The 21,030-nt window shown below is 39.8% G+C and overlaps 2 protein-coding genes and 1 pseudogene across 2 annotated transcripts; 2 read left to right on the top strand and 1 right to left on the bottom strand.

Moving 5' to 3' along the window:
• Positions 1-1,522: 1,522 nt before the first annotated feature.
• On the bottom strand, positions 1,523-2,648 carry LOC143856646 (cysteine--tRNA ligase CPS1 homolog, chloroplastic/mitochondrial pseudogene; annotated as a pseudogene).
• Positions 2,649-5,331: 2,683 nt separating this feature from the next.
• Positions 5,332-13,756, top strand: LOC143856616 (protein LATERAL BRANCHING OXIDOREDUCTASE 1-like). The gene is made up of 4 exons (XM_077366884.1): positions 5,332-5,668; positions 11,717-11,979; positions 12,765-13,092; positions 13,352-13,756. The coding sequence occupies exons 1-4, from the start codon at positions 5,453-5,455 to the stop codon at positions 13,592-13,594; spliced, it is 1,050 nt and encodes a 349-aa protein (XP_077222999.1). The 5' UTR covers positions 5,332-5,452; the 3' UTR covers positions 13,595-13,756.
• Positions 13,757-16,265: 2,509 nt separating this feature from the next.
• LOC143856618 (protein LATERAL BRANCHING OXIDOREDUCTASE 1-like) lies at positions 16,266-20,376 on the top strand. The gene is made up of 4 exons (XM_077366888.1): positions 16,266-16,588; positions 17,162-17,424; positions 18,205-18,532; positions 19,870-20,376. The coding sequence occupies exons 1-4, from the start codon at positions 16,373-16,375 to the stop codon at positions 20,110-20,112; spliced, it is 1,050 nt and encodes a 349-aa protein (XP_077223003.1). The 5' UTR covers positions 16,266-16,372; the 3' UTR covers positions 20,113-20,376.
• The last annotated feature ends 654 nt before the right edge of the window (positions 20,377-21,030 follow it).

Below are 21,030 nucleotides of genomic sequence, written 5' to 3'. Positions count from 1 at the left end.
AGAGTGAAAAATACAAGTTTTGATGGAACAAATATGTTCGACTTTTGATAATGACTGCTACCTCATTTGGATAAAGAGACACACACCTTCACTCCACTTTGCTCTCCTTGAATCTTTGACAATCAAATGCCCTCATTTTTACCTCACATCATTTCACCTTCCAAGTTGGGAAAACCATAGAGAATAAGCGGGCTGGTTCAGTTGGGCATGATCTCATTGTAACTATTAAGACTTAGTGGGTCCTGCCTTTGATTGATTTGAATCGTCCATTTGATAGGCTTGCATTGGATCTCTCCTATGGCCGATAATCACCCTAATCATGCAATCCTAACATCCAATAGTACATTTTTTTTCTCGTTTGAATATTGACCGTTGTTTTATATAGTTTTTAACCTCTATGTTTAGCTATGAATTACACATTATTAGATGTTAAGAGTAGATAATTGGCACAACTTTTTGGTTCCAATTCCATAACTCTCTGATCAAGATCAATCCATGGTGCCTATGAAAAAAAAAGATTAACCCATGGTTAGATTCATCAAGCCCGATCACTTAAACCCATGATGGGTGAACCACAGATCTCGTAACAAGCGCACATTACTGAAGCAATCACATTGTGTTTGTTTTTGCATATAATGAGCAATGGAATTTTCAAGAGCCAGGATGCACAGTGACAAATTTAGAAAAGGAGAGGGGTCTCTTTGGCCATGTTTTTTGTCCCGGATCCGAAGAAAGCGATCTAGCTGTTCGATGAATTGGTGGACGCAACGAATCCGAGGTTGTACAAGAAGGTCAAGGGAAAGAGAACCATTGATGGGTCTAAAGTCTAATTTCCCAAGCTCACATCTTATATTTAGCATGGAAAAAAGACCATGAGGGTTAACGGTTGCCCCATGATGTTCTACAAGATCAAAGGTCTTGATTTTACATACATTTCCAGTCCAAGCCCCTTGTGGGACCCAAAAATTGCCTGTTACCATCTATCATAAAAGTGGATTTATCTTCTCTGTTTCAAAAAAGAGATTACTAATGTATGTAATGTAGATGTTTTAAATCTATTTCCCAAACTTGGTAAGTATTTGTCATGCCAAGCTATTCCTAAATCTGAACTTGGTAAGTATGCTCCTCTCAAGTGAAGAAATAATGTACTTTGGTGACTTGTAGCCACTGTGGGCGGCCCTTTAGGCCCAATTTTGCAAGGGCACCTCTTTCTTTTTATCAAATACTACTAGCTCAACTTCATAATTACAGCATGTTTTGAGTTATATCCATCCTATTATCATGTTTTTTACACAGACAAAACATACAAATTAAAAATTTCAATATATTAATAACAATACCCATATTTTTTGGGGAAAAAGTTAAAAATTGAGAATTGATTACAATAATTTAGTTTTTTAAAATGATTTGATTACAATAATTTAGTGAATCCGCGAATCTTTCTTTTCGCGGTTGGCTGACCCGTGTTGGATTCTGACACTCGTACCCTGAATAGCTATTCAACTTTCTGCGAGATAGGAATTCAAGTCCACTTGCAGTGAGAAGGGATTTGCACCTGAAATATGTGTTTCTTCGTACCCTTCGAGATGTCATTTGAAGTTGTAGTAGTAACATGCTCTTGCAGTTCAAGAGGCACACCTGGTCTCCAAATTGTTCCATCAGGGCCATCCATAAGAGCAACCCCTACAGCACCCAACTCCTTCCTGATCCCATCCGATACCTCGTACTCCTTTTTCGCTCTCGCTGAATTCCTCACCTCAATTTTCTGCAACACTTGATCTTCTGTCAACCCAGACCTCTTCAATGCCTTTTCTCTTCAACTCTTGCAAAGCCTGCTCAAGTTGAACGATGAAAACTCTGTTTTGAGAAGAGAAGATAGATGTCTCTTTCCTCTAGCAAAGTTCAACGTCCCATATGTATAAATGATTAGATAACATCAACTCTAACAGCTAAGTTTTTGGAGCTATTGGTTGTTTCACATGGTATCAGGAGCAACAGCTTCTGGGTTCAGAACTCACAACTCGTGGATATTAAAAGTGCACGTGTAAGGCCAAACCAAAAAAAGGGGCCACGCGTGAGGGGGAGTGTTGAAGTATAAATGATTAATAACACCAACTCTTAACAGCTTAGCATTTTGGAGTATTGGTTGTTTCACACCATACCTCAGCATAACTTGAGGGCATCAACCCCATAACATTCAGAACTCTCCTAATTTCCTTTTCCAGTGCGAAAAGAGACTCGATTCGTAATCCCTGTTTCTTTCCCTGCACAAGTAATTCAAACAATCACATGTGCAAAACGGAAAATGATTTTGGCATTTTCTTAATGGGAAATGATATCAGCACAACCATTCTCTAATAATTGCATAAACACAGCTCGTCTTGCCCTTTTTAATTGGTTCGTAAGAGCTTTTTGGGAACTGTAATAACCCTTGACAGCTCTTTAAATAATAAACGACAAGATGGGTTGTTGAAATTATAAAAACATGGTTGTGCTGATATCATTTTCTTCTTATTTTCTAATTGTATTTTCAAGTTCAACGCAAAGATGGCAACCTGTACCTTTCGTGTGTGAAGCAGATCGTTGATGGTTTTTAATGGTTCTGAGATCGCTGCCAAAACAACAGGCGTGTGCAAATCATCTAACATAGAAGTCTCAAATTCACTACGGAATTTATTAATGCAGTTTAGAGTATCAAGTGGGATTGAGTCCTCCCGAATTTCTTTGTTGGAAATTCTTTGGTTTTCATCAGAGTCTTCATCTTCCAGCTTTAGGGCCAAAATACGAGATCTCGTTGCACTGATAATTCTAATTAGAAGGAACCTTTTATGGGTTTTTTTTGTTTTGAAATAGTCTCGAGTTCCTTTCTAGCCAGATCAAGTAGATTGAAGCAGAGAGAAGAGTTCTGACAAGAGTGTAGGTCTGCCCCTTTTTCTTGAATATGTTCCTAATTCAGTTCTCCTCGTCAGATAGGGATTTTTTTTGTTTTCTTCTATTTGAGTTGCGACGGAGAATCGAGCGCTAAATCCATGCCGAGTAAGAGTAGTTGAAGAAGATGTGGTTAACACTTTAGGGGCACAACTGCAGAGAAGGCAGGAGCGATCATGGTTGGGGCCAAGGAAATGAAGGTTATCTCTGGTACTCAATTTGTCATGCAGAGCTTGCCAAGCTGTGATAATGAACTTCGGAGTGTGACCGGCGAACCAAACTGATGATACCCAAGGAGGTTTAGGATTAGGAGATCTAATAGCGTTCTAAGCATTACGTAGCTTGAATTTGCCATCAGATTCCGGCTTCCAAATCCGAATAGAATTAGCAGCTTCTGTGAAAAGACCTATATTGATGATATGCTTAAGCTCTTGAAGATGAGGAAGCACCTGAATAAATCCCACCCTCCCTGAATTTTAGCCTCATCTATAGTAGCTTTCTGGGGAATGAAGGATGTCATGGTGGAAGACTGGGCTGAGAGGGGACCATTTGGATGTCAAGGATCTGTACAAAATTGTAGAGGGGCCTGAGTTTTGACAATGAAGCAGACATGCTTGTTGGCCATGTCACGAGATTTTATAATGCTCCTTGCTGCCCAGGATGGGGATGCAGGCATGGGGAGAGTCCATAAACTTCTTCCTCTGATGTATTTCCGATCAAACCAGATAACCCAGGAAGAGTTTCTCTTGGTAAGGATGTGCCATAGTTGTTTGATCTTGGCAGCCAGATTCAAATCTGATACCTTTCTGATCCCTAGGCCTTCAGATTTGGGGCTACGGATTGTGTTCCATGATACTGGGTGATGAGATTTCTCAAGTTTTGAGCCCGCCCAGATAAAGTCTCGAAGGATTTGGGGCTACATATTGTAGTTCTTTATCTTATGCATGGGATGCCCTTTGGACTAAGAATGTGCAGGTTACCTCGTGATGTACTACAAGACCAATGGTCTTGATTGTACATGCATGTTCCCATCTAGGACTTTATAATTTATCATTGTCATTTATCTTGTGGTACTATCTCTAGTAAATTTACAAAAAAAAATTGGAAAAAAATCACTTGAAGGCACAGTTGTGTCAATGTTGTTAACAAACAACTATCTAATATTGTCAACTATACTAAAGTAAAGATATATGTTTACTTTCAACAAAAAAAAGTGGTATTTCCATTATTAAAAAAAATACATCCTTCAAACCGTCATGCCGTAACAAAAATAAAGAAAGAAAACTAGAGAAAAGATGTGAAGGGTGGTTGATTCGAGGCAACCAGACCTTCTACCGGCTCAATTCGAGAGAAGTCATGACTCTCCTAGAAAAAAAGGTTTCATCTGCTGTAAAATTATCTTCTTCATCCATCATTTCATTGAATTACACTTATTAAATACAAGAATGAAAGTAGTGCCACATGGCTGCCCACTTACACAACACATAAGCAAATAACTAACACCCACAACCTAAAACACATAACCCATAATCACAGGGGCAGAGCCAGGATTTTCTTGTAGGACCCGAAAAATCAACAGTTAGCATGGGTCTTGACGGTGGTCTGCCTAGAACCTCTTGCTTTGGAGGGTATTTATGTGGGACCAAAAAAATAAACCAATCAAGAGTGGCCACCTCACTTTGCATTATCTCACCCCTCTTCCGTTTGTTTACACAAAAGCCGGGAATGGCTTAGGGGCTTTGCATGGCATTTTGGTGCCACATCAGCAAAACCCCTTATCTAGTTGCCAATATAGCATTGAAATCCCTGGCGACTACCTGGGATTTCTTCTCCCGGTTAATCGTTTCTTGGATTTCTTGTGAACCATGCTTTTTCCCTCTACCCTCTCTACAGTGGTAATGACAGTCCTTACCGCAACAACTGTACTACGTTGACAACCAAAACACTACTTACCATACTCGATGAGGTAACTTCCAGGTAAATTCAACACTTGTCCCATCCTCCTTGTTGATTAATGATTAGTTATACTACTACTCTACGAGGTAAAAACCCGCAACCAAAGGGAGCCTTAGATTTGGTAGGGGTGCACCCAAAATCAGATGTGGCTCGATCCCAAAAGGGCTGCTTTCTAAATTTCTAATCTAGTGGCGAGCAGATAAGAATGAGCAAATCTTTTTTGACTAAATTTTTGTAGTGAAACCAAAACAGAAAGTCTCCCACCTCTCGTCATCACCAGACCTTATCAATTGAATTAGGGCAGTGATATTTTGCCCCCTTCTGATGGCTATTTCCCCCCCTGTAACAGAAATCGTTAACTTTTATGCTTTTGGAGTTAACGGTAGCTTCTCCACCCCCTTCATAGAAGTTAACGGAAACTGTTAAGGGGGGAATAGCCATCAGTGGGGGGGGGGGGGGAGGGAGGGGTTGGTGCGTGGAATATCACTGCCCTTGAATTAATAGTGGCAAATTCTAGTGAAGAAACTTAGTCCCATAGACGAAGAAGAAACACCCACCTGCAAATTCAATGGCTTCGAAGCGCGTCCAAGACATAGCCAAAAACCTTAAGGAACTCCCAAAACAATATGTTCAGAAAGAAAGCAACAGACCCATCAAAACATCTCCACCTCCGTCTCCAATTCCTGTTGTAGATCTCCATCTCCTCTCTTCATCACAAGAAGATGAAATGAAAGAAGAGATGGAAAGACTAAGAACAGCCCTCCAAACATGGGGATTCTTTCAGGTCAGATCCAACTTTCCTTTTTTTCCCAATGAGTATGCAATTGTTGCTAGTGGAAGATTCATTTTCTGATTAGATTTCTCATTTTGGTTTTGCTTCTTGTGGTATAATTTTTCATCCAGCCCATGTTGGTGATTGTGTTATTGCTTTTATCCGTTTTGTTTTTCCTTTCCAGATCTTAGGCTTCTCTTGTGAAAGAATCCATTACTCCAAAAGCTTAAGCTGTTAGAGTTATGTTATTTAATCATTTATACTTCCAACACTCCCCCTCATGTGTGAGACCTCTTTTTTGGGTTGGCCCTACCCGGACTCAAATTTAGTGCAATTTCCGGTCCAATAATCGGTTGGGGACTCCACAATCTATTGTCATAATTTAGGGCCTAAATTTGAGTTTTGAATCCAAAATCTACCATAAAAGCAATTGCTCTCATACCATGTGAAACAACCAATTACTAAATGTTAATTTTAAAGTGTATTTTTTGGTTGTTTTATTTTATTTTTATTTTGAGAGATGTAGTGAGGGCAAATATGTACTTTTGTATCCATGGGCATGTTGGTCTTTTTGCCTAGCTTGCACATGTGTGAGCCACACATGTTTGCTACAACTTTTCTCACTACTTCCTATTTCAAATTCAAACCCTACTTGAAACTCTAAACCCACTATCCTAGCATTAAAGTCCCCACTTTCCCATACCCACTATCTCCTACCAAAGCTATTACTTCTCTTTACTTTCCTTTGACTAGCCTATTCTCATTTACTTCTTTTTGTAGAGATTCTCCATTAGAAAGAACAATCTACCTAGACCTCTATTGAAGCCATTGAAGCTTTCTTGTGTGCAAGCTAGTGTTTGAAGAAAATGCCAACTTTCCCATATTTTGTCTATGTATTGAAGCTTTCTTCTCTCATTTTGTTCTTTATCTTGTAGTGTTGTTCTTTCTATCATATATTGAAGCACATCTCTTTTGGGCATTGTTCTTCTTCTCTTTTAGTTATTGTTCTTGGGCTAGTGTAAACCTCGGTTGCACTATTTAAGAAGAGGATATTCCGGTGTTGTGAAATCCGTCTTTCTCTATATGGTATCAAAGCCACAAGGGTCGTAGTAGGTGCTTGTCTAGATTTCCTTGGTGAAGAAGTTCAATTTGTGCTTTGAAGATGGATATGAGTGGAATGGTTAGTGGACTCGGCATTGAGTTGCTAAATCGATCAAATTACAAGATATGGAGAACATGTATGGAGTCTTATCTCGTGGGAGAAGATTTATGAGATGTTTGTGGAGATGCAAATGTGGCTCCGGAAGATACACAAGAAAATGACGATGTGTTGAAGGCGTGGAGGATGAAGAATGCTAAGGCCGAATTTCTTTTGAAGCGGTCTATTTCGCATGACTTGTTTGAGCACATCATTGGGTGTAAATCAACGAGTGAGATTTGGATTACACTTGATGGATTGCTAAACAAGAAAAATATGGCTCGTCTACAAATGTTGGAGAATTAGTTGCCAAATACTACACAAGGTAGTCTCTCTATTTGTCAATTCTTTTTGAAGATTAAGAATCTTTATTCGGAGATTTCTCTATTGGATCCGGAAGAGCCTATTTCGGAGGCATTCATTTCGGAGGCACGAATGAAGCGGCTTATTATTCGTGGGTTGCAAAGAGAGTACATTCCATATGTTAGGTCGATTCAAGGGTGGGATCGGCAACCTTCTTTGGTGGAGTTTGAGAATCTTCTTGCTTCACAAGAGTCTTTAGCTAGACAAATGGCGGGTTGTTCAATATCTGGGAGTGAAGAAGAAGCATTATTTTCAAGCAACAAGAAGCCTTTCAACAAATATAAAGAGAAGAAAATTTTCCAAGTAAAGGTGGAGATGAAGGGGGATCATCCGTTATGGGTAATACAAACCGAAAGGGTATCAAGTGTTACCGATGTGGTAAACTTGGGCATATACCAAAGAATTGCCGTGTGAAATTGAAGGATGGTAATGTAGCCGAAAATGTTGATGACTGAAAAAATGAAGAAGATTGGGGTAGATGTTTCGTGGCGGAAACTACTACGGTGGGTGCTTTGCCATCCATCAATTTTGAGGATGATTGGATTGTCGATTCCGGTTGTGGGCATCATCTTACCGGCGATGAATCCAAATTCTCAAAGTTCCGAAAATATGAAGGCAACGATGCTATTATCACAGCGGACAACACTATACATTCGGTAGATAAAGAATGGGTCATTACCATTGGTGGTGCAAATGAGGATCCTATTACACTTAAGAGTGTTTCATGTTCCCGGTATGAAGAAGAATCTTTTCTCGGTCGCAAATGCGGTTGATGCGGGAAATTATGTCTTGTTCAGGCCTAAGGAGGTGAAATTTATTCGGAATATTTCAAGCTTGAAGGCAGATGTTGTTTATACCGGCAAGAGGGTTAAAGATTTATTTGTTTTATCGGCTTCAACTTTATATGTTGATAAAATGAGTACAAATGATGGTGCTTCAATTTGGCATGCTAGTTTGGGTCATATTAGCATGGATAAATTGAAGGTCATGGTGACTAAGAATCTAGTGAATGGGCTACCAAATTTGAATTCCTTTGGTAGTGGAAAGGTGTGTGAGGGTTGTCAATATGGTAAGGCACATCGTCTTCCATTTGACAAGTCTCTTTCAAGGTGCAAGGCCCTATTAGAGCTTATCCATAGTGATGTAATGGGACCTTATAGGACACCTTCATTTTCCGGCTTCCGCTATATGTTATTATTTGTTGATGATTTTACTAGATTCACTTGGGTATATTTTATAAGGGAGAAATCCGATGCATTGCTTAAGTTTGTTGAGTTCAAGAAGACCGTTGAAGGTGTACTTCACAAGAAGATCAAGCGGTTGAGAACAGATAATGGTGGGGAGTTTACTTCCGATGAATTTTTCGCATTTTGTCGTAAGAATAGTATCCAAAGGGATCTCACTTGTGCCTATACGCCTCAACAAAACGGAGTTGCGGAGAGGAAGATTAGGCATCTTGTGGAAACTTGTAAAAGTTGGTTGTATTCAAAGAATTTACCGAAGGCCTTATGGGCAGACGGTATGTCTTGTGCAGCTTATGTGATTAATCGGGTGCCTCTTAGTCCGATTAATATGAAGTCTCCTTATGAGTTGATGTTTAGGGTGAACCTTAGTGTCAAGCATTTCAAGGTTTTTGGTTCAATTTGCTATGTGCATGTGCTGGATGAAAAGAGAACCAAGTTTGATGCTAAGGCGAAGAAGTGTATTTTCATTGGGTATGATGAAAGGAAGAAAGGTTGGAAGTGTATGGATCCTACAACTCACAAGTCCATTATTTCAAGAGATGTTGTGTTTGATGAAAGTCTCTTCCTATTATGGTTTGGATGGTGGTTCCATTAATGGCGTGGGTGTAGGTGAGCACATCCTTGTTGAGGTTGAGCCTCAAGCAACAATGAACTTGCCTTTGACACCAAATGCTCCAATGGAATTTGGGTCTTCTTCTTCTTTGCCGATGGAGGAGTAAGGTGACAGGGGGAGTGATGTTGCACGTCATGTTCAAGAAGATGAGCAAAATGAAGAAATTAATGAAGATGAGTATAGTGCATCACATCCTAGAAGATCGAAAAGAAAGATTGTCAAGCTGGCACGGTATTGGGATGAAAACATGGTGAGCACTTATTCTTGTTTCCTGTCCGGTCCATTTGATGACAATGAGCCTTCTTGCTTTGATGAATCAAAAGGGGTAAGAGAATGGAAGGATGCCATGGATGAAGAGATGAATGCACTTGTGAAAAATGAGACTTGGGATCTTGTTCCTAAGCTTAATGATGTGAACCCGGTTACATGTAAATGGGTATACAAATTGAAGCGGAAAGCGGATGGGAGTGTGGATAGGTTCAAAGCAAGGTTGGTGGCTAGAGAGTTTTCTCAAAAGTACGGAGAGGATTATGAGGAGACCTTTAGCCCCGTTGCAAAGATGACTTCTGTCCGAGTTGTTATCTCATTGGCCGCTTGTCAAGGTTGGAAATTGTTTCAACTTGATGTTAAAAATGCATTTTTATATGGTGAGATTGACAAAGACATCTACATGGAGCAACCGCCGGGTTATAATTCAAGTCATCATCCGACTCATGTTTGCAAGCTCAAGAAAGCTCTTTATGAGTTGAAGCAAGCTCTTTATGGGTTGAAGCAAGCTCCAAGGGCATGGTATGGTAAGATTGCCGAATACTTACAATTTTGTGGTTATTTTGCTTCTAACTCCGATTCTAGTTTATTTGTGAAGAAAGACAGAGGCTTGCTTGTCATTGTGCTTCTTTACTTCGACGACATGATAGTTACCGGCAATAATGATGTTGAGGTTGCAAAGTTAAGGGAGGAGCTATCTATTCGTTTTGAGATGAAGGACTTGGAAGAGCTAAGTCACTTTCTTGGCTTGGAGGTGGAGACCTTGAAGGATGGCGTGCTAGTTTCTCAAAAAGGCTATGCGGAGAAATTAGTTGGAAGATTTGGGATGAATCAAAGTAAAAGATCCTCTACTCTTCTTGATCCCAACATAAAGATAAGGCGGGGAGAAGGCAAGCTTCTTCCGGATGCACGGCCATATCGTGCTCTTGTGGGTAGTCTCATCTACTTGACTATCACAAGACCCGATATTTCTTTTTCCGTTGGGCTTGTTAGTCGCTATATGCAAGCGCCACGGAAACCACACTTGGAGGCGGCAAAGAGGATTTTGAAGTATGTGAATTCTACCCTTGACTTTGGGTTACTTTACAAGAGAGGAGTTGATTTTGTGTTGAATGGATTTACCGATGCCGATTATGGAGGGGACTTGGATGATCGAAGATCTACTTCTGGTTATGTGTTTTTGTGTGGATCGGCGGGTGTTTCTTGGTGTAGCAAGAAACAAGATTCGGTGTCTCTTTCAACAACGGAAGCGGAATATAAGGCCGCCGCTCTTGCGTCTCAAGAATGTGTTTGGTTGCGGCGGTTGATTGAAGATGTTCATTTACTTATTCACAAGGCGACGACTATTCTTGGTGACAACCAAAGTGCACTCAAACTTGCCACAAATCTGGTTTGTCATGCAAGAACAAAGCATATTGAGATCGAGCATCATTTCATTCGTGAAAAGGTGTTAGATGGTACAATTGGTGCAGCGGAAGAGAGGAGCAAAGAGAACATTGCCGATATCTTTACTAAGTCACTTTCCAAAGGACCATTTGAGCTATACTTCGGGGTAAGCTTGGACTAGTTTCCAAAAAATCACTTTAAGGGGGAGTGTTAATTTTAAAGTGTATTTTTTGGGTGTTTTATTTTTTTATTATTTTGAGAGATGTAGTGAGGGCAAATATGTACTTTTGTATCCATGAGCATGTTGGTCTTTTTGCCTAGCTTGCACATGTGTGAGCCACACATGTTTGCTACAACTTTTCCCACTACTTCCTATTTCAAATTCAAATCCTACTTGAAACTCTAAACCCACTATCCTAGCATTAAAGTCCCCACTTTCCCATACCCACTATCTCCTACCAAAGCTATTACTTCTCTTTACTTTCCTTTGACTAGCCTATTCTCATTTACTTCTTTTTGTAGAGATTCTCCATTAGAAAGAACAATCTACCTAGACCTCCATTGAAGCCATTGAAGCTTTCTTGTGTGCAAGCTAGTGTTTGAAGAAAATGCCAACTTTCCCATATTTTGTCTGTGTATTGAAGCTTTCTTCTCTCTTTTTTTTCTTTATCTTGTAGTGTTGTTCTTTCTATCATATATTGAAGCACATCTCTTTTGGGCATTGTTCTTCTTCTCTTTTGGCTATTGTTCTTGGGCTAGTGTAAACCTCGGTTGCACTATTTGAGAAGAGGATATTCCGGTGTTGTGAGATCCATCTTTCTCTATACTAAAAGCCTAGGACATGTTCGTTTTAGATTTTGAGTCTAATAATTGGTTGTGGACTCACAATCAGTTGGCATAATCTTAAACGAATAGGGCCTTAAGCTGTTAGAGCTGATGTTATCTAATCATTTATAGCTCAACTTCTCTGTTTTGGGTGTTTTTTTCAGGCAATAGGTCATGGAATTTCGAGCTCTCTTCTAGATGAAGTGGGTCAACTAACAAGGGATTTCTTCAACCTTCCAATGGAGGAAAAACAGAGGTACTCAAAAATAGGTATAGATGGGCATGAGGATGGCATGGAAGCCTATGGCAATGACATTGTTTCCTCAGAAGATCAGATTCTTAACTGGAATGATCGCCTTTACCTGTTAGTAACGCCAGAAGAGGAGAGGAAGCTCGATAGCTGGCCGGAAAATCCTAGTACTTTCAGGTAATTCAATCTTGAAAGTATCAAACTCAATTTTTTTTGAGTTTGGAAGTGTTTTTAGGAACTCTCTAGGTAACATCCTCTACTCGTTTGCTGGACCTATTCGAATCACTAATTCTACTAAAGCCGGGGTTCGTGTGAAACAACCAATTGCTCTAAAAGCTGAAGTTATTGGAGATGGCATTATTTATTCTCTTATACTTTAACACTCCCCCTCACATGTGGCCCCTCTTTTTTAAGGATTGTCCTACACGTGGCACATTTGGCCCCTCTTTTGGGTTGGCTATTACATGTGAATTTTTAATATGAAGGAGTTTTGAACTTGGGACCTTCGCTCCGATACCATGTGAAACAACCAATTACTCCAAAAGCTTAAGCTATTAGAGTTGGTGTTATTTAATCATTTATACTTTAACACCGTGCTCTCCACAAAGGGTTTTCTATCTTTATTAACATGATGAGGGGAGTTTGGAAGTTAAAAGCGGATTGTGGGCAGAAGGGATTTACGTCGGCCCATGGAGACTCGCCAATCTATTGGAGGAGATAAAAGATCTGTGTGTATATGTTTCTATTTCTTTTTCCCTTGCACCTAGAAGTGCCAATGATTTGGCTGACCATTTTGCCAAATCAGGTTATAGGGGATCTTTTTGTATGAGGCCGTCTTTACCCCCAAAGTGCACTTGTGATCCATTCTGATGCTGCTAATAATTGTTACCATTATCAAAAAGAAAACAAATAACAAACTCAAATTTGTGGATTTGTAACAACAAAAAATTCCACTTTTACAGAGAAATCTTGCACGAATATTCTGCAGAGATGAAGGAAATGGGTGATTTTCTCCTCAAGGCCATGGCGAAATTGCTTGATTTGGAGGAGAACTACTTTGTGAACCGATTCGGAGAAAAAGCTATAATGTATGTGAGATTTAACTACTACCCGCCTTGTTCAAGACCCGATCTGGTTCTCGGCCTCACACCTCATTCTGATGGAGGAGGAATCACCATTCTTTTGCAAGATAATGCAGTCGATGGTCTTGAGGTACTCAGAGACGGCGAATGGGTCAATGTTCCTGCCATTCCTCATGCTCTGCTTGTCAACTTGGGCGATCAAATGGAGGTAATTCTCTGCTTTTTAAGGAATGTTCTAATGCATATGATATGTTTGGCAACCATTAAAAAAAATGATGGAAATGTGTACAATTCGAGCTCTAATAATTAATAATACTGGTCACTGCATTTTATATAAGGAATTTATTAGATCAAGCTATGGTTAGATTCATTGAGCCCAATCACTTACACTCATGACGAGCAAACTACACATTGAGAAACAGGAACGCATTACTAAATCAATCACATTGGGTGTGTATTTTTTGCAGATAATGAGCAATGGAATTTTCAAAAGCCCAGTGCATCGTGCAGTGACAAATTCAGAAAAGGAGAGGGTATCTGTGGTCATGTTTTTTGCACCGGATCCAAAGACAGTGATCTCACCGGCTGATGAATTGGTGGATACAACGAAGCCAAGGTTGTACAAGAAGGTGAAGGTGGAGGATTACCTTCAAGTCTTCATGAAAAACTATGCGCTGGGGAAGCGGACCATCGATTGGGCTAAAGTCTAATTTATCTAGTTTTTTCTTATATAGTTGGTGGCCACATTTTATATTAAGTATTAGAGAGTATTATTTATCAGATTTGTGTTATGTGTTGTCCATTATCATCCTTCCTTGCTCCCAGTCATGTGACACTTCTTTCATCAAACTCTTTATCCTTGCCATTCCTCATTTCTGGTGCACCAAGTTTTCTACTTATGTCTGGTAAGGAAAACAAAACTTGGTGACATCTCTTACTACAACTGTCAAGTGGGAGTCCAGTGCTGATGACCAATTTGTATCTGCTGTTGGTGCCGGTGCCACTGTCACGCCAAAATTCATGACTGCAGTGACCACCACTACATATTTAACTGAAGAGATTGAAAATGTTTTCTATACACGTATTTATAGTGTGTGTTTTGAATAAGCCTTAAATTTCACTTTGATCTTATTTTCCCTTTACCTGGGATTGCATCTTTGTGTATTCAATGCTTTTCCTTGTTGACCAGGAGGCCTTAATTTTTACCCGTCGCACTTTCCTTCTAAGTGGAGTGAAAAATACAAGTTTTGATGGAACAAATATGTTCAGCTTTTGAGAATGACTGCTACCTCATTTGGATAAAGAGACACACACCTTTACTCCACTTTGCTCTCCTTGAATCTTTGATAATCAAATGCCCTCATTTTCACCTCACATCCTTTCACTTTCCAAGTTGGGAAAACCATAGAGAATAAGCGGGCTGGTTCAGTTGGGCATGATCTCATTGTAACTATTAAGACTTAGTGGGTCGGGTCCTGCCTTATTGATTTGAATCGTTCATTTGATAGGCTTGCATTGGATCTGTCCTATGGCCAATAATCACGCTAATCATGCAATCCTAACATCCAATAGTACATTTTTTTTCTCGTTGAATATTGACCGTTGTTTTATATAGTTTTTAACCTCTATGTTTAGCTATGAATTACACATTTTAGATGTTAAGAGTAGATAATTGGCACAACTTTTTGGTTCCAATTCCATAACTCTCTGATCAAGATCAATCCATGGTGCCTATAAAAAAAAGATCAATCCATGGTTAGATTCATCAAGCCCGATCTCTTAAACCCATTATGGGTGAACCACAGATCTGGTGACAAGCGCACATTACTGAAGCAATCACATTGTGTTTGTTTTTGCATATAATGAGCAATGGAATTTTCAAGAGCCAGGATGCACCGTGACAAATTTTGAAAAGGAGAGGGTCTCTTTGGCCATGGTTTTTGTCCCGGATCCGAAGAAAGCAATCACAAGATACTGGGTGATGAGATTTCTCAAGTTTTGAGCCCGCCAGATAAAGTCTCGAAGGATTTGGGGCTACAGATTGTAGTTCTTTATCTTATGCATGGGATGCCCTTTGGACTAAGAATGTGTAGGTTACCTCGTGATGTACTACAAGACCAATGGTCTCGAATTGTACATGCATGTTCCCATCTAGGACTTTAGAATTTATCATTGCCATTTATCTTGTGGTACTATCTCTAGTAATTTTACAAAAAAAAATTGGAAAAAAATCACTTGAAGACACAGTTGTGTCAATGTTGTTAACAAACAACTATCCAATATTGTCAACTATACTAAAGCAAAGATATATGTTTACTTTTAACAAAAAAAGGGGTATTTCCATTATTAAAAAAATACATCCTTCAAACCGTCAAGCCGTAACAAAAATAAACAAAGAAAACTAGAGAAAAAATGTGAAGGGTGGTTTATTCGAGGCAACCGGATCTCCTACCGGCTCAATTCAAGAGAAGCCACGACTCTCCTAGAAACAAAGGTTTCATCTGCTGTAAAATTATCTTCTTCATCCATCATTTCATTGAATTACATTTTTTTAAATACGAGAATAAAAGTAGTGCCACATCGCTGCCCACTTACACATCACATAAGCAAATAACTGACACCCACAACCTAGAACGCATAATCCATAATCACAGGGGCAAAGCCAGGATTTTAAATTTTTTTTCTTTCGTTTTTCCCCCCGGGGGGGAGGGGCGGCGCGGGGGTGTTGTGGGTGTTGGGGTTGGTGAGGAGCCAGGATTTTCTTGTAGGACCCGAAAAATCAACAGTTAGCATGGGTCTTGACGGTGGTCTGCCTAGAACCTCTTGCGTTGGAGGGTATTTATGTGGGACCCAAAACATAAACCAATCAAGAGTGGCCACCTCATTTTGGCATCATCTCATCCCTCTTCCGTTTGGTTACACAAAAGCCGGGGATGGCTTAGGGGCTTTGCATGGCATTTTGGTGCCACATCAGCAAAACCCCTTATCTAGTTGCCATTACAGCATTGAAATCCCTGGCGACTACCTGGGATTTCTTCTCCCGGTTAATTGTTTCTTGGATTTCTTCTGAACCATGCTCTTTCCCTCTACCCTCTGTATAGTGGTAATGACACTCCTTACTGCAACAACTCTACTACGTTGACAACCAAGCACTACTGTAGACCATACTCGATGAGGTAAGTTCCAGGTAAATCCAACACTAGTCCCGTCCTCCTTGTTGATTAATGATTACTTACGCTACTACCCAACGAGATAAAAACCCGCAACCAAAGGGAGCCTTAGATTTGGTAGAGGTGCACCTAAAATCAGATGTGGCTCGAACCCAAAAGGACTGCATTTTAAATTTCTAAATTTTTGTAGTAAAACCAAAAGAGAAAGTCTCCCACCTCTCGTCATCACCAGACCTTATCAATTGAATTAATAGTGGCACATTCTAGTGAAGAAACTTAGTCCCATAGACGAAGAAGAAACTCCCACCTACAAATTCAATGGCTTCGAAGCGCGTCCAAGACATAGCCAAAAACCTTAAGGAACTCCCAAAACAATATGTTCAGAAAGAAAGCAAAAGACCCATCAAAACATCTCCACCTTCGTCTCCAATTCCTGTTGTAGATCTCCATCTCCTCTCTTCATCACAAGAAGATGAAATGAAAAAAGAGATGGAAAGACTAAGAACAGCCCTTCAAACATGGGGATTCTTTCAGGTCAGATCCAACTCTCTTTTTTACTCAATTAGTAGGTAATTGCTGTTAGTAGAAGATTCATTTTCTGATAAGATTTCTCATTTTGGTTTTGCTTCTTCTTGTGGGCATAATTTTTCTTCAAGCCCATGTTGGTGATTGTGTTATTGCTTTATTCATTATGTATTTTTGTCTTCTCAGATCTTTGGCTTCTCTTTTGAAACAATCAATTATTTTAAAAGCATGCTGCTAGAGTCTGTGTTATTTAGTCATTTGTACTTTACTCTTCATGTCTGAGGCCTCCTTTAGGGTTGGCCTTACACGTGGATTTTTAATATCAAGGAGTTGTTGGGCTTTGAAATAGGAGTGCAACTCGAGTCGGTCTTTTGGAATTTCGGTTGAACTTTAACCTTACAACCCGACCAAACCCAAGTTGCACCCCTAGTACTTTTGAACCCAAGACCTGCCTTGAGGCAATAGCTATGAAACTATGTGAAGCAACCAATTAACCAATTATTCGAAAAGCTTAAGCTGTTACAGTTGGTGTTATTTAATCATTTATACTTCAACACATCTTTGTTTGGGTGTTTTTTTCAGGCAATAGGTCATGGAATTTCGAGCTCTCTTCTAGATGAAGTGGGTCAACTAGCGAGGGATTTCTTCAACCTTCCAATGAAGGAAAAACAGAGGTACTCAAAAATAGGTATAGGTGGGCATGAGGATGGCATGGAAGCCTATGGCAATGACATTGTTTACTCAGAAGATCAGATTCTTAACTGGAATGATCGCCTTTTCCTGTTAGTAACTCCGGAAGAGGAGAGGAAGCTCGATAGATGGCCGGAAAATCCTAGTACTTTCAGGTAATTCAATCTAGAAAGTGTCAAATTTTTTTTTTTTTGAGTTTGGAAGTGTTTTTAGGAACTCTCTAGGTAAACATCCTCCACTCGTTTGCTGGACCTATTCGAATCACTAATTCTACTAAAGCTGGGGTTCGTGTGAAACAACCAATTGCTCTAAAAGCTTTAGCTATTGGAGATGGCATTATTTATTCTTTTATACTTTAACACTCTCCCTCACATGTGGCCCCTCTTTTTTTAGGGTTGGCCTACACGTGGCACATTTGGCCCCTCTTTTGGGTTGGCTATTACATGTGATTTTTTAATACCAAGGAGTTTTGAACTTGGGACCTTTGCTCCGATACCATGTGAAACAACCAATTACTCCAAAAGCTTAAGCTATTAGAGTTGGTGTTATTTAATCATTTATACTTTAACACCGTGCTCTCCACAAAAGGGTTATTAACATGATGAGGGGAGTTTGGAAGTTAAAAGCGGATTGTGGGCAGAAGGGATTTATGTCGGCCCATGGAGACTCGCCGATCTATTGGAGGAGATAAAATATCTGTGTATATGTTTCTATTTCTTTTTCCCTTGCACCTAGAAGTGCCAATGATTTGGCTGACCATTTTGCCAAATCAGGTTATAGGGGATATTTTTATATGGGGCCGTCTTTACCCCCAAAGTGTACTTGTGATCCATTCTTATGGTGCTAATAATTGTTACCATTATCAAAAAGGAAAAAACAACAACAACAAACTCAAATTTATGGATTTGTTACAACAAAATTTTGCACTTTTGCAGACAAATCTTGCACGAATATTCCGCGAAGATGAAGGAAGTGGGTGAGTTTCTCCTCAAGGCCATGGCGAAATTGCTTGATTTGGAGGAGAACTACTTTGTGAGCCGATTTGGAGAAAAAGCTAAAATGTATGTGAGATTTAACTACTACCCACCTTGTTCAAGACCCGATCTGGTTCTCGGCCTGACACCTCATTCTGATGGACGTGGAATCACCATTCTTTTGCAAGATAATGCAGTCGATGGTCTTGAGGTACTCAGAGACGGCGAATGGGTCAATGTTCCTGCCATTCCTCATGCTCTGCTTGTCAACTTGGGCGATCAAATGGAGGTAATTCTCTGCTTTTTTAAGGAATGATCTAATGCATATGATATGTTTGGCAACCATAAAAAAATCATGGAAATGTGTACAATTCGAGCTCTTATAATTAATAATACTGGTGGCCACATTTTATATAAGGAATTTATTAGAGTATTAATTATCATATAGGCGTTGTCCATCACCTATGTCCCTTGACGCTTACCTCAATCTAACTCTGTCCTTATTCAACATATGTTGCTGGTGCACCGGGTTCTATAAATTTTTGTATGATGAGAAGAAAACTGTCAATGCCTGGTGGGAGTCTCCCCACTTGCATCTGCCAATAGTACCACTATCACTGGCTTGAGAGAGAGGGAGAGAGAGAGAGAGAGAGAGAGAGAGAGAGAGAGAGTGACAATCACTCTCCTTGATATTTTTGCCTGGTGGGAAAAATATGTTACACTCTTGATAATAATACCTACTTCACTCTCCTTGATATTTTTGACAATCAAATTCCCTTAGGGTCCATTTGGATACCTCATGCATTTGTATTTTGATTTAGATTTGAGTTTTGGATACTTCATGTTTTAAGAGAGAGAGAGAGAAACAGAGAGAGGGAGGGAGGGAGGAGTGTCTCGCTGCTGCCGGAGAAACGTCGAAGAGCAGCGACGGTGAAGGAAGTTGCCACAAATATTGATTTCCAAATAATGTCTCTCAGAACAGGTTTTGAAAATCTGATTTTTTTGCACTGTTGTAGCTGATTTGGAAATCTAAGGATCTGATTGAGTTCAAAATATCAACTAAATCCAAATCTAAATCTTGTTGGTATCCAAACGTGGCCTTGCTCACGCCACTTCATTTCACTTTCCAGGTCGGGAAAACAACTTGACAAAGCCTTAGGAATGCACAGACTGCTTCAGTAGGGTCTTGACAAAACCATAGGAATGCGCAGACTGCTTCGGTAGGGTCTGACTTCATCGTAACCACTGCGACTTGTTGGATCCTACCTTTGGTTGATTTGAATCGTCCATTGATAGGCCTTCCATTGGATCTCTCGTATGGCTCAAAAATCATGCAAATCATGCAATCCTAACATCCATAGTATATATTTCCTTCTCATTAAATATTGACCATTGTTTTATATAGTTTTAACCTTTATGTTTAGTGATGAAATACACATTATTAGATGTTACGAGTAGATAATTGGTGTAATTTTTGGGTTACAATTCCATCTCTCTCTGTCTGAACAAGATCAAGCCATGGTTAGATTCATCGAGTCCAATCACTTACACCCATGAGGGGTGAAATACAGATTGAGAAACAAGCATGCATTACTAAATCAATCACATGGGTGTTTATTTTTGCAGATAATGAGCAATGGAATTTTCAAAAGCCCAGTGCATCGTGCAGTGACAAATTCAGAAAAGGAGAGGGTATCTGTGGCCATGTTTTTTGCACCGGATCCAGAGACAGAGATCTCACCGGCTGATGAATTGGTGGATACAATGAAGTCGAGGTTGTACAAGAAGGTGAAGGCGGAGGATTACATTCAAATCTTCCTGAAAAACTATGCGCAGGGGGAGAGGACCATTGATTGGGCTAAAGTCTAATTTCTCAAGCTCTCATCTTATATTTAGCATGGGACCAAGACCACCATGGCTTGCCTCATGATGTTCTACAAGATCAACGGTCTTGATTTTATATACATTTCCTGTCTATGGCCCTTGTGGGACCCAAAAATTGCCTTTTACCATCGATCATAAAAGTGGCTTTTGGTTTAGTCGTTTCAAGAAAAAGAGATTTTTATGTAATGTAGATGTTTCAAGTTTATTTTCCAAACTTTCCCCGAAATTGAATGCCAAATTATTCCTGAATCTGAACTTAGCAACTATTGCTCCTCAAGTGAAGGGGAAAAAGAGCAGATTTGTGGACAAACTCTGTCTGTCCAATTTTTTCCCAGCTTTCCCTCCACTGTTGGATGGGCTAGGATCATCCTATGGGTCTGATTTTTTGTGGACACCCTATCTAGGGTAAGGGACTTTCAAATGAATGGTTTGAATCACCCAAACAATGTGGGCCCCCGTTGTATTTAACACGACCGAGTAGATAAGCTTAGCTACAAGACCGAGTAGTAACAGTTTTTATTATATATATATATATATATATTTAGAGAGAGAGAGAGAGAGAGAGAGAGAGAGAGAGAGAGAGAGAGGAAAGTGTTAAGCTCACCAAACTTATGGTGAGCTTAAGCGCCCCAATCACATGGGTCCCACATTTTTTGTGGTGATCCAAACCATTCATTTGCAAGGCCCTATCATAGATAGGGTGTGTACCAAAAATCAGCTCCATAGGATCATCCTAACCCCTCCATTTGTGGAGGACAAAAATGAGCAGATTTGTGGACAAATAATGTCTGTCCATTTTGACCTCCACAAATGGATGGGTTAGGATGATCCTATGAAGCTGATTTTTGGTACACACCCCATCTATGTAAGGGCCTTTCAAATGAATGCTTCGGATCATCCTAA

Source organism: Tasmannia lanceolata, unplaced genomic scaffold, assembly GCF_043159265.1.
Source record: "Tasmannia lanceolata isolate RefF3 unplaced genomic scaffold, GAP_Taslan_0.1 ptg000023l, whole genome shotgun sequence".
Taxonomy (NCBI): domain Eukaryota; kingdom Viridiplantae; phylum Streptophyta; class Magnoliopsida; order Canellales; family Winteraceae; genus Tasmannia; species Tasmannia lanceolata.
Note: the sequence above shows the minus strand (reverse complement) of the source record. Positions and strands in the feature narration are given on the sequence as shown.